This window comes from Sus scrofa, chromosome 1, assembly GCF_054392235.1.
Source record: "Sus scrofa isolate SSC_HxYL_T2T_F1_AM1 chromosome 1, Sscrofa_HxYL_maternal_Yorkshire_Landrace_v2.0, whole genome shotgun sequence".
Classification (NCBI taxonomy): domain Eukaryota; kingdom Metazoa; phylum Chordata; class Mammalia; order Artiodactyla; family Suidae; genus Sus; species Sus scrofa.
The window spans coordinates 147,952,200-147,965,000 of record NC_139383.1 but is presented as its reverse complement, the minus strand read 5'-3'; the positions used below and the strand labels follow the sequence as shown (position 1 = coordinate 147,965,000).

General features: G+C 46.7%; 1 protein-coding gene across 7 annotated transcripts in view; it reads left to right on the top strand.

Annotated features, from left to right (window-relative positions):
• Positions 1 to 12,801, top strand: part of ADAMTS17 (ADAM metallopeptidase with thrombospondin type 1 motif 17) — a 387,154-nt gene that overhangs the window by 356,108 nt on the left and 18,245 nt on the right. For all 7 annotated transcript variants that reach the window (XM_084975992.1, XM_021098456.2, XM_021098449.2 and 4 more), the window contains one exon: positions 8,722 to 8,926. In XM_084975992.1, the coding sequence (XP_084832118.1) occupies positions 8,722 to 8,926 (205 nt within the window). The remainder of the gene's footprint in view (positions 1 to 8,721; positions 8,927 to 12,801) is intronic.

The window sequence follows — 12,801 nt, the reverse complement described above, 5'->3', positions numbered from 1 at the left end:
AGCTGCAGCTGCAGGCCTACACCACAGCCACAGCAACACTAGATCTGAGCCACATCTGCAGCCTGCACTGCAGCTTGCAGCAACATTGATCCTTAACCCACTGAGTGAGGCCAGGGATCAAACCTGCATCCTCATGGACACTATGTCAGGTTTTAACCCACTAAGCCACAACAGGAACACCCTTTCCTCTTTGCTTTTAACATTTTCTTCATCTTTAATTTTGTCAATTTGATTACTCTGTGTCTCAGTGTGTTCCTCCTTGGGTTGATCCTGTATGGTATTCTCTGCTTGTCCTAGATTTGGGTGACTATTTCCTTTCCCATGTTAGGGAAATCTTCAGCTATTATTTATTCAAATATCTTCTCAGGCCTTTTCTCTCTTTCTTTGCTTTCCAGGACCCCTCTGATGTGAGTGTTGTTACATTTAACATTGTTCCAGAGGTCTTTTAAACTGTCCTCATTTCTTTTCATTCTTTTTTCCTTATTCTGTTCTGTGTCAGTGATTTCCACCAATCCGTCTTCCAGCTCACTTATTCATTCTTCTTCCTCACTTATTATGCTATTGATTCCTTCTAGTGTATTTTTCTTTCCATGTATTATATTTCATCTCTGTTTGCTTGTTCTCTAAATTGTCTAGCTCTTTGTTAAACATTTCTTATAGCTTCTCTCTTTGTGTCTTCATTCTTTTCCCAAGATTTGGATCATTACTTTCACTACTCTGAATTATTTTTTAGGTAGATTGCCTATCTCCACTCCTCTTAGTTGTTCTTCAGTGGTTTTGTCTTGTTCTTTCACCTGGAGCATATTCTCTATCATCTCATTTTATCTAACTTTCTGTGTTCGTGATCTCCATTCCTCAGGCTGCAGAATTGTAGTTCCTCTTGCTTCTTTTGTCTGCCCCCTGGTGGATGAGTTTGGTCTAGGAGCTTGTGGCAGGCTTCCTGGTGGGAAGGACTGATGCCTGCCCACTGATGGGTATAGCTGGGTCTTGTCCCTCTGATAGGCAGGGCCATGTGAAGAGGCATGTTTTAGAGGCAGCTCATCTGCTCATGAGTGGGGTTCCCATCCTGTTCATTGTTCAGCCCAAGGTATCCCAGCACTGGAGCCTGCAGGCTGTTGTGTGGGGCCAGATCTCCTTTCCAAAATGGCAACCTCCAGGAGAACTCACACCAATGAATATCCTCTGGGGCCTCTGCCACCAGTATCCTTGCCACCATAGCAAGCTACAACTGACCCCCACCTCTCCAGGAGACCCTCTAAGACTTGCAGGTAGGTCTGGTCCATCCTCCTATGGAGTCACTGCTTTGCCCTGGGTCCCAGTGCACATGAAACCTTGTGTGTTTCATGGAGTGAAAGAATGGAGTGTGTTTCCCCCAGTCCTGTGGAGCTCTTGCACTCAAACTCTAATAGCTTTCAAAGCCAAGTGATCTGGGGGTTCCTTCTCCCAATACCAGACCCCCAGGCTGGGGAGCCTGATGTGGGGCTTAGAACTCTCAATCCTGTGGGAGAGCCTTTGCAATATTATTATTTTACAATATGTGTGTCACCCTCCTGGAAGGTATGGGATTTGCTTATATCACAAAAGCACACTTCCTACTCTCTTGTGGTGGCTTCTTCTTTGTCTTTGGATGTAGAACATCTTTTTTGATAGGTTCCAGTCTTTTTGTCAATGGCTGTTAAGCAGTTAGTTTTAATTTTGGTGTCTTCATGAGAGGAGGTGAGCTCAAGTCCTTCCACTCCAGCTTGTCTTTGAATCCCAGAGGGCTTTGAGAAACAACATTGCCTCTGAATAAAACAGATGCCTAGATTGAGGATAATATTTATAGCAATTATAATAGCTGATATTTATCAGGCCAATAGAGTGCCAGGCATGGGATGACCATGTGGCAGAATTCACATCCACTAATCCCCAAAAAGCCTGTGAGATTGGAACTAGAACCACCATTTTACAGAGGAGGGTACTGAGGCTTGAGTACTGACTTGTCCAAGGTCACACAGCTGGTGAATCACTAAAGATTCAAGTCCAGGCCCGTCTACCCTTAGTGTCCTGAATGTGAGCTTCTGAGACTGAGAATGTCTGACTCCAGTAAGTGGGCACCTTTCAGAACTCTCAGAGCACTCTGATGAGATTGGTCAGGTTTTCCTTAGCCAGAGCATGATTGTATAAATTCAAAAAAGAAGCCCCTGGATTGGGGCACAGAGGACCTACCCAATTAATAGTTGTTGGGCCTTGGACCAAGCTTACCAGGTCTCCAAGTTGTTTTCTCCATCCATGAAGCAAAACCAGGGGACTTTGAGTCTCTTTCCTCTGGGAATTCTGGTGGGTATAAAAGATGGTGATGGGAAAGGACTGGGCTCAAATGAGAGGGTTGCCGTGCCCACATTGGTGACCTAGGGCTGACCCACAGGAGAAATTGTGGACCTGTCCTTTCACCTTTCTCTAGGCAGAGGACAAATGAGAAGTGAGAGATTTGGTCTATTCACTTTCCAGATCAGACTGCCTGAATCTCCCTGGGCTACAATGAACAGGATCAGTCTTCGGGTCAGATTCTTTTTCAAGGTGCACTAAATGTCCTTGACATTTCATGGGCAGGCTCTCTCTGTCAGAGTACCAGGCCCTGTTTCTTTGGTTGGCCAACTTCACTTTGACCTTCAGGGCACAATTCAAGCTCCATTTCCTCCACAGCACTTATCACATAGTGAAAAAAATTGTCTGCTTCTCTGTTTCCCACAAGGATCACACAGTTGACTGAGCTTTGTGAAAGGGGGGACACTGAGCTGAGTGTCTCAGATCTTGGTTCAGGACTAAGTGTGAAGTTGATACCTTAGTGTCTGGGGGACAGAGATGAGGTTGGACAAAGTAGCCATCCCAATAGCTGTTCTCATTTTAACCTACCCTCCACTTTCTGGAGCTTCCAAGCTCTTTCCCATTTTTTTTTTAATGCTGTGCTATTTTACATGTAGCCTATTGGATGCTATGCTTGGAATTTGCCTGTCTCTATAAACAGATGCTCAGATCATCACATACAGGCATCTAGTTCTTACTTTGATTAATTTAGTTAATGCAAAGAACATTCCTGGCACAGATTAGGTGCCCAACCAATGCCAGATCCTTCCTACTGATGGATTTTGGAGATGGATAAAGTTGACAGTAAACCCCATGGACAGACAACTTATTAGTTTGAATACTTGTCCTGTTGAATACAACAGCTCATGCCATTTTTTTGGTGGCGGTGGTTGCTGTTGTTTTTACAGTTTGGAGTTGTTGAAAATAAATGACCCACCAGTATACTCTTTTTGGTCAAATTCATATTTGAGATTCACTTTATATTCAACATAAAATAACTGTGTAGGAAGAATGTGATCCCGAAGATGCTATTGTTTCTTAGTGACACTGGCACATTTTAGCAGCTTTCTTAAGATCTTAAGCTAGTTTAAATCTCAGGCAAATCAAGATTTGAATAGAAACTGAATTGTGAACATAAGATAAAATTTCTCAAAACTGTTAATCTGATGGATCTGTAGTAGGCAAAAGAATGACCCCAAAGGTGTCTACACCCTAATCCCTGGAACTCATGAAAATGTTAGGTTACATGTCCAAGGGAAGTTAAGGTTGCAGATGAAAATAGGTTGTTGGGGGTCCCCCCAAAAAGATGTCACCAGAACCCAGGAGAGAGCTGTGGAACAGATTCCTCAGAGCCCTCAGATGGAACTCCCCCTGTCAACACTGATTTTTTTCCTTACCATCTCCAGAACTATAAGCCGACAAATGTCTGTGTTGTTGTTTTTTTTCTTTTTATGACCACACTTGTGGCATATGGAAGATCCCGGGCCAGGGATCAAATCAAAGCTGCCAACCCACACCACAGCCACAACAACACCAGGTCCTTAACCCACTGAGCAAGACCAGGGATCGAACCCACATCCTCACAGAGACAACGTTGGGTACTTAATTTGCTGTGCCATAGCGGGTATTCCCGGTTTCGGTTGTTTTAAGCCATCCAGCTTATGGTTCTTTTAGCAGCAGCTCTAACAAACTAATACAAGTCACTAACCAACTGACTTACAAATGGAGAGATTATGATGGATTATCTGTGGGTCCAGTGTAATCGCAAGGGTCCTTGAAAGCAGAAGAGGGAGGCAAAAGAGAAGGCTGGCCTGATGCCATGTGAGATCTCAGCCTAACTTTGCTGGCTTTGAAGATGGAAGGATGCTAGGGAGTCAGGGCAACATCTAGAAGCTGGAAGAGGCAAGGACACAGAGTCGTCCTGGAGTCTCCTGAAGGAACCAGCCCTGCCAGCACCTTGATTGTAGCCTAGTGAGATCCATGTCAGACTTCAACTTCCAGAAATGTAAGATAATGAATCTGTATTATTTTGAGCCGTTACATTTATGGTAATTTGCTACAGCAGAAATTAACAAACAAAAAGAATACAGCATCTCAGTTAGTGACAGAGCTGCCCAAAATACAGTAGTTCCTCATCTGTGGCTCATGCATTCCAAGACCCCCAGTGGATGCTTGAAACCCAGGAGAGTACAGAACACTACAGATACTTCTATATACCGTGTGTTTCCTGTAGTATTGGGCAGGTAACCTATACAGCATGTATATGCTGGACAGAGGGATTGTTCATGTCCTAGTGTGGACCAGTTGGGATGGTACGAGATTTCATCCCACTGTTCAGAACAGTATGCATTTGTTCTATGAATTGTTTGCTTCTGGAATTTTCCATTTAATGTTTTTGGACCATATTGACTATGAGTAACTGAAACTGCAGAAAGCAAAACCACACTAGGGATCATCGGCTGTACCTGGTTAGAATGATTGGACTTGAAGTATGTGTGAAGGAGCTGTGTCTGTGCCGGTTAGGAGAGGCCGTCCTGACCCTGGAGGAGTGGGAAGGGCCTGGATTAGGGAAGTGTTAATGGTGGCTGCATCAAGAATTGGTTTTATTACTTTGAAGAATTGCTAACTCAAACTTGGCTGATAAGTGTCTCTGCTAAAGTTTTTAGAGGACACAAGTGAAAAAAATTCAGACTTGTATTGTAATGGTAATATTAATTGTACAGAACTGCAGTCCCTTCCCAAACTACTAGACCTGGGATCAGTGTGGCTTTAGTCTAATGTTCAAGTGCATAACATCATCCCACTGCCCTAGATGCATCTTCTGCAGCTATGGTCCTTCAGGAGAGTGATTTCTTTCAGCCACCAAAAGCAGAGTTTCTGGAAGGCCACTTTTTCTCTCTATACCTCACCAAGGTATTCTTGAAGTTCAGAAGCAAAAAGTTCCAGCTGAAAAGTAGCTCTGATAGCCTTCAGTGTGTGCACTCGGGCCACAGAGCCCTCCTGTAAGCGGCTCATCACACGTTTCAGGTGGGATGGTCTGAGGTTTCTTCCAGAAAGAGGGGGAAGGATACCTGGGTTCTTTTCCATTCTGTCATCCTTTTTCAAATTATAGCACACCAGAGGCAAAGGAGTGAAGACTGGGGAGGGCTGGCAGTCCCTCCCAGATCTGACCCCTATGGACCTGATTTTTCCGAGAGTGGGGTGGGGCTGGAGTTATTGCCAAAGCAGGCTTCTGTCAGCAGTTTCTGTCCCCCCAGGTGGCCTGAATGTGACCTTGGTGTGAACAGAGTCAGCACCCACATTCCCTAGAGCACTTTCTCTGGTTGTGTGGCCCAGAACGGAGATGCTGGCACCTCTGGCCCTTGGCCCACACACCCAGGGCAGTGACAGTCCCATGAGTATGACATAGATGTCCCACTTCCTGGTATCAGCTCTGGGAAGCATAGCAAACACAAAAGATAGGAGCAGGACTCTAAGCTCTTTTCACAGTTGGGGTCAGCACAGTAACATCAAATAGATCTCAACCTAAAACCTACATTTCTATTCACAGAAGCAATTACAGAAGGTCAGAACAAAGGAGATCTGCCTGAGAGTCAGTTTACAAGGGAGAAAATCAGAGTAGGCACTAAAAGAGGTACAATGTGGTTACTTTTAAAAAAAGAAAATTTTGTTGTGCAGTTGGGCAGCATTAATGAAAACAAGTCCCCACTTAAAGAGAAAAACCATCACATTCTCTCTTGCTACTTTCAGAACACATCCAGGCCATTCTGCCCTGGACAAGTCAATCCATTTTAAGAATAGGAGTAACTGATTAGAGAATTACAGGGCATTGAGAATCTGCAAATTATTTCGGTCAAGAGAAGAGAAAACTTAAAAGGGAAACAAAGGAGCTATCTTCACATAGTCAAGAGGGTATTCACTGTCCTCCAAAGACCAGGACAGGGAGAAAGGGATAGAAATTGGTTCAGTTCTCTCCGCAGTGGTTAGGCAATTGTCAGGTACTGACAAGGAGCAGTGTCCTACTATCTGGAAGTCTCTATATCCTACCAGAAAATACAGAATAATGACAAGAAGTTATGTTATATGTGGCTTAGGTGCACCAGGCTCTCCATCAGCAATTTGCAGGCAGTGTGTTACTTGTCCTCATACCCTAAGGCCAGCACTGTGTGTATCTCCTTCCGTGAAGAAAAAGCAAGGGATCTCATAAGAGGAAGCTCACTGGAGTTAGTCCCTGGGCCATGAAGGACAGAGTGGTGAGCTCTGCCAAGGGGACTGGAAATGCGTTCTAGACAAGGCGGCCTGAGCTTGCCCTGAGGGACGAGGAGGAACCATGTGGGGATGGAGGCAGGGGCCGGGTAGCTCCATCTTCTCAACATTTAGTCTGACACCCTCCACCACTCTCAGCTGCTGCAAGCCCCCCTTTCCTCCCACCTGGACCATCGTGGTAGCCCTGCTCTCCCTACAGCACCCCTAACCCTTATAGGCAGGTAGCTGTGTAGAACCAAGTGCCCTGGAAGGCAGGTCCTCCTCTCTCCAGATCCTCCAGGGCCGCATCTTATTCAAGCAAGAGCCACATAGCGAGCCAGGCCCTGCCTAACCTTGCCCTGCTGCCTCCCATGCTTGCTTGCCTTTGGCCCTGCCAGCATACTCCTCCAGCAGCGCCTTGGCCCCTGCCGTGCCCTTGTCCTGAGCGTCTTCTCCCAGAGAACACAGGACTCAGGCCTCACGTCCCTCCATGTGCTGCCCAAATGTCAGGCTATCCTGCCACCTCGGATCAACTAGCGATCAGTCCTCACCTCCTCTCTTGTCTGCCCTGAGCCACTTTACTTTTCCCTAGGGCACCCACTACCATGCGTATTCTCTATGCACACAGGATATATAATATGTTATCTGTGCATACATTTCGGTATGTTCTATTCTGCTCTATATTGTTCACCAGTATACTGTCTGCCCCCCATTAGAAGAGTGAGTCTCAGGGGCAGAGTCTGTCTTGTTCATTGGCCCATCATCAGAACCAAGAACTGTGCCTGACACGAGGGATGCCCTCAGTGAGCGCACGGGGTGGGGATGGCTGAGTGCACAGGGAGGCTGGAACCAGCACCACCCAGCCCCCCTCCAAGGACCTGCCAGCAGGAAAACACCTCAGATATTCCTAAACAGTGGGATGGCCTCATCATATCTGGTTTCAGGCTGGATTTAGGAGTGTGTGTGTGTGTTTTTCTTTTTAGGAAAGAACCTGTGGCATATGGAAGTTCCCAGGCTAGGTGTTGAATTGGAGCTGCAGCCACCAGCCTATGCCACAGCCACAGCCACCCCATATCCGAGTGGCAACACCAGATCCTTAACCCACTGAGCAAGGCCAGGGAACAAACCCTCATCCTCATGGATACTAGTCTGGTTCTTAACCCACTAAGCCACAATGGGAACTCTGGATTTAGGACTATTTTGACTCAGGTAGGAATGGAGTGGTTATCAGAGCTGGCCAGCCATCCAGTCAGCACTGCGTTGTCATGTGGTGAGCTCTTGGGAGTGGGAGTAACTCAGGCTGAGTTAACTGAGGCTCGTCCAGGGACCAGAGCTGGAGAGAGAGTCTCTTAAAGGGCCTTCAAAGCCCCATTTGTGTCCTGAAAAATCACAGTTCCCAAACTGTCAAGCTTCTTTCCAACACCCTAAGGCCATCCAAGACCTAACAGAACTGGAATCCATGAAATATTAGGCAGGTAGGCAGTGTTTTAATTGATTGATTTTAAACTCATGGCCTCCACTGCTTAGTCTTCCCAGGGCCCATATGTCACTTAAGAGTGACAGTCCCCACTCAGGAGGGCCCTCCACCCCTTGGAAAGGAGGGAGTCCTGGTGTGTTCAAGCTGGGACTGGGGTATCCTCAGTGAGGGCTGCACCAGTCAGCTTTCGTTCATGGTCCAAATAACCCCCTTATCTCTAGCATACACCAGGGTCATTGCTACAGAGCTCAGCTGTCAGAGTGTTGCCTGCCACTGTTCTCATGGCAGAGTGCATGAAACAGAAAGAGTGAGAGACAAGCCACATTCTCACACTCAGCTTCTGCCAAATGTGACCAGCGTCATGACCACTCACACCCCATTGAGCAGCGTGCATCACAAGACAACAGGAGGGATATGAAGGGACAGTAACTCAGTCTGCCATTGGGATGGGGTGGAGGCAGGGGCAGGGGGTGCAGGGAGATATCTGTGCTGAGTAGGCTATTGAATCACTCAACTCAGACCATTCTGACATTTTGCTCGGATATTCTGGAATTCTATCAGTTGCAAAGCTGAGTTTGTCTCCCTCCCTCCTGCAGCAGACCCATGATTCCATGGCCCTTTGTTCTCTCACTGTTGTTTCTCTTTCTTGGCAGGTGGGTGGCAGGCCCATGGAGCCCCTGCTCAGCCACCTGTGAGAAGGGCATCCAGCATCGGGAAGTGACCTGCGTGTACCAGCTGCAGAACGGCACACACGTCGCCACTCGGCCCCTCTACTGCCCGGTCCCACGGCCATCGCCAGTGCAGAGCTGCGAAGGCCAGGACTGTCTGTCCATCTGGGAGGCATCCGAGTGGTCACAGGTGAGTGGCATCGAGTGGTCGCAGGTGGATGCCTGGGCTCTCACCAGGGCTGAACCCACCACCAGGGCCTAATCCACCACCAGGGCCTTGGGGCCTTGTCCACAGGCCCTCCCCCATGGTACCTCTCCCTCCATGGCGCTCATGACACATCCCCACACAGCCCAGTCCTCACCGGTCCCCAGGGCATCTCTAAGCTGTATTCTCACTCACATCTTAAATTCCATCTGCAATCTCAACATGGCCTGAAAAACATGGGTAACGTGTTTTTATAATGTACACGTTTTAGTGTTTTTGTTTTTGTTTTGTTTTGTTTTCGTTTTTGCTTTTGCTTTTTAGGACTACACCTGAGGCATATGGAAGCTTCTAGGCTAGGGGTCAAATCAGAGCTACGGCTGCCAGCCTACACCACAGCCACAGCAGGATTCGAGCTGTGTCTGCGACCTACACCACAGCTCATGGCAATGCCAGATCCCTAACCCACTGAGTGAGGCCAGGGATCAAATCCACATCCTCATGGATACTAGTCAGATTCGTTTCTGATGAGCCACAATGGGAGCTCCAATGTACATGTTCTTGGTAGTATATAGCACAGTACTGTTTGATATCATTTCCTAGGAAAAATTCTCATGTAAATATAGATGGATGGATGGATGGATAAGAAACAGGTAGGCAGGTAGGTAGGTGGAAACATAGGGTAGCTGCCTTAATTTCCTTTGGGCAAGTTGGAACTGGGGTGTGGTCGGGCTGGAAAGGTGGTTTCAAAGGCTTCCTTCAACCCCTTGTCAGTCTATGTTGATTGCCAGAGGCAGCGGATGTTGGGAGCTACAGCTTTTAGTGTGTGAGTCAGAATTACAAATCTCCTGCCATAAAACATTTTGGAAAGAGGTCAATTAAGCCTTAAGTTTTAACTTTGAAGACTGATCCTGGAAATATCTTATCTTTGGTAATATCATCCTTGAAGGCTTTGCATTGAGTATGCATTAATGATTGTGATTGTTTGGCTATAAAATCAAAAAAAATAAAAATAAAAGAGCTGAATAAAGAGCAAGCTTGCCTGGTCCTCCATCAGACGTGTTCTAGGAAAGTCAGAAAGGCTAAATCCAAGACGCTCTTCAGTGTGGAAAATATTTTTAAAGTTCCTTTTTATTGCCAAACAGTTGGAATTATTTTAAATAAGGAAGTATGCAGCCCATTTTTAATGAACGAAAAGTCTGCCCTTGGCTGCTCTAAAACTGAGTTTACTTTTTAGACAGATCTTGACATGTACCTGTTTAGAGACAAGAGTTTTCAGCCTACCCTTTGAGATATTTTAGGAAAAGGAGAGAATTTAAATTTTTTTTGTATTTTTCTTTTCTCAACATGTACCTAGATTAATAAGTTGAATATTCAGTGGACTTTCAGGGAAGGGGATACTTGCTGGCGTGGTAGGGGCAGGTGTGCAGTTTTTCTCCCTTGCCATGAGCCTTAGGGCTCTGATCACCTGGCTCTTAATCCAAACAAGCTTTATTAATTTATTAATCAGATCCAAACCATGAATTTTCCACTTATGGGACTCTTTCTAAGCGGGAAAAAAAATGCCTCCAAACTAAAATAAACAAGCCTGACATAATCAATAATCATTAGAATATTGAAGAGCACAGTTCTGGAAAATATGAGCCAATGGGAACAGGATTTAGATAAATATTCCTATATCTCTATTCCCGTGTCTGTGTGTTACCTGATCCTAATCCTGAAATAGTTATGTATAACTTTAGCTCAGCCCAGCCTGGAGCAGAATGCTTCTTTCTAAACACTTCACTTGGAATCAAATCATTCTCCCACAAGATGCTCACAAAACTGGTATTCCTACCACTCCACCACACGCTGAAGCCCCTCTAACATTTCTTCTGGAAACAAGCAGGTTTCAATTTCTCGTGGGAGAGTTTTTATTGATGAGCTGCCTCTGTTCAGCCAGCAGGGTGATCATTTCACCACCTCCTCCCCAGCTTCTTCCCAAGTTCATTAGAATGAGAAACAAATCTTGAGACAAAGCAAAAGGCATTGATGCTCTCCTGTCCTTGACTGCTGTTTCCATCCCTGGGTCAGCAGACAAGAAAGAAGCTGACCATCGCCCACCAAGTTCCCTTCCGAGGCGACCCCAGCCTGCGGCACTGCCCTTGGTGAAGGCTGAAGGTTTCTAGCCAGTGGGCTGCTGGTCAAAAAGGGCCAAGCCAGGGCTGGGTCAAGAACCAGGCTAAATATTGAGTGTTTGAAATGCAAGGAAAGAGACAAGGAGCACAGAGTAGAGAAAGGCCACCAAGAACTCAGGTGAGTAGGCCCCCAGTTGCAGGAGTCAGTGGTATGGGTGCTGGTGCCAAGGAGGAGCCTTTGAGGTATATTTGAGAATGGAGTTGATGGAGTGGTCTGAAAGCATTGCCACACAGAGAGTCAGAAATACGGCCCTTCAACACAGTAACCCAGGGGTATGTGCAGCTGCCCTCTGGGCCCCAGCCATCCTGTTCAGGGAGGCCTTGTGGCTGAGGCTTGCCAAGGACTGACCTACACCCAAGATCAGTACATGTGCTCTCCCAGTTCCCCTCAGGTGATAACACAACCGGCTGTGAAGCATCTGTATTTCTTCTCAAACAAATCAATATACGTTTGTCTCAAAAAAAAAAAAAAGAAGGATGGGACCTTCAGATGGAGAGCCAGGTCCAATACATAGGAAAAATAAAGCCAGATAACATTTTGAGAGAATTTGTAAAAATAAATATAAAGAATGACATTTGGAGTTCCCATCGTGGCACAGCAGAAATGAATCCAACTAGGAACCATGAGGTGGTAGGTTCAATCCCTGGCCTTGCTCAGGGAGTTAAGGATCTGGTGTTGCCATGAGCTGTGGTGTAGATCACAGATGCAGCTCAGATCCTGCGGCTGTGGCAGTGGCATAAGCTGGCAACTGTAGCTCCGATTTGACCCCTAGCCTGGGAACCTCCATATGCCGCAGGTGTGGCCTAAAAAGCAAAAAAAAAAAAATGACATTTGTCCTTTGTGTGTATCTTTTCAGTGGACATGGTGGAACTTTTTTTTTTTTTTTTCTTCTAATGGCTGCACCCGAAACCTATGGAAGTTCCTGGGCCAGGGATTGAATCCAAGCCACAGCCTCAAACTATGCTACAGCTGTGGTAATGCCGGCTCCCTTAACCCACTGCACCAGGGCCAGGGATTAAACCTGCACCTCTGCAGTGATCCGAACTCCTGCATCAGATTCTTAACCCACTGCACCACAAGGGGAACTCCCATAGTGGAACTTTTTAAAAGTTGAGTTTGTGGTACCTCAAGAAAATCACTGCTATCGCTTCCCAAAAGTATCACTATACTTTTGGTAAATCTGTATAAAAACAGAAGTTAGAGTTTGGGGGGCTCTGCTTGTGTGGCTAGTGGACAGCCCCAGTGGGAGCTCTGGGACCCACTGATTGTGAGGAAATCCCCCTCAGTGTCTCCTCAGCAGCCTGGCCCTCCTCGTGTCTGTGCGTTTGTACATCCAGCCTTCAGCCCGCCATCTCTGCTTGCGTGGGGGGTTTGGACATCGGCACATGGCCAATGAGAGGGCAGGCTCCCTGCGTTCCCAGGCCATGTCACCTCTGCTTGCTGGCCAAGTCAGTCATGTCCTTCCAAGGTCATGGGTCCACTCTTCCTTGTGCTTTGTTTTGAGGTGGGGCAGCACTCACTCTTGCCAGCCAGCCACCATCCCTCCCAGCCCAGAGACACTCCAGGTGTGCTCCCCAGGTCTGCCATGTTGATGCCCTGTCCACCCCCTATGTCTCTCATCATGGCTTCCTTGGATCTTGCTGACTGAGGGTGTGGGAACCTGGACCTCTCAGACCCTACTCGGG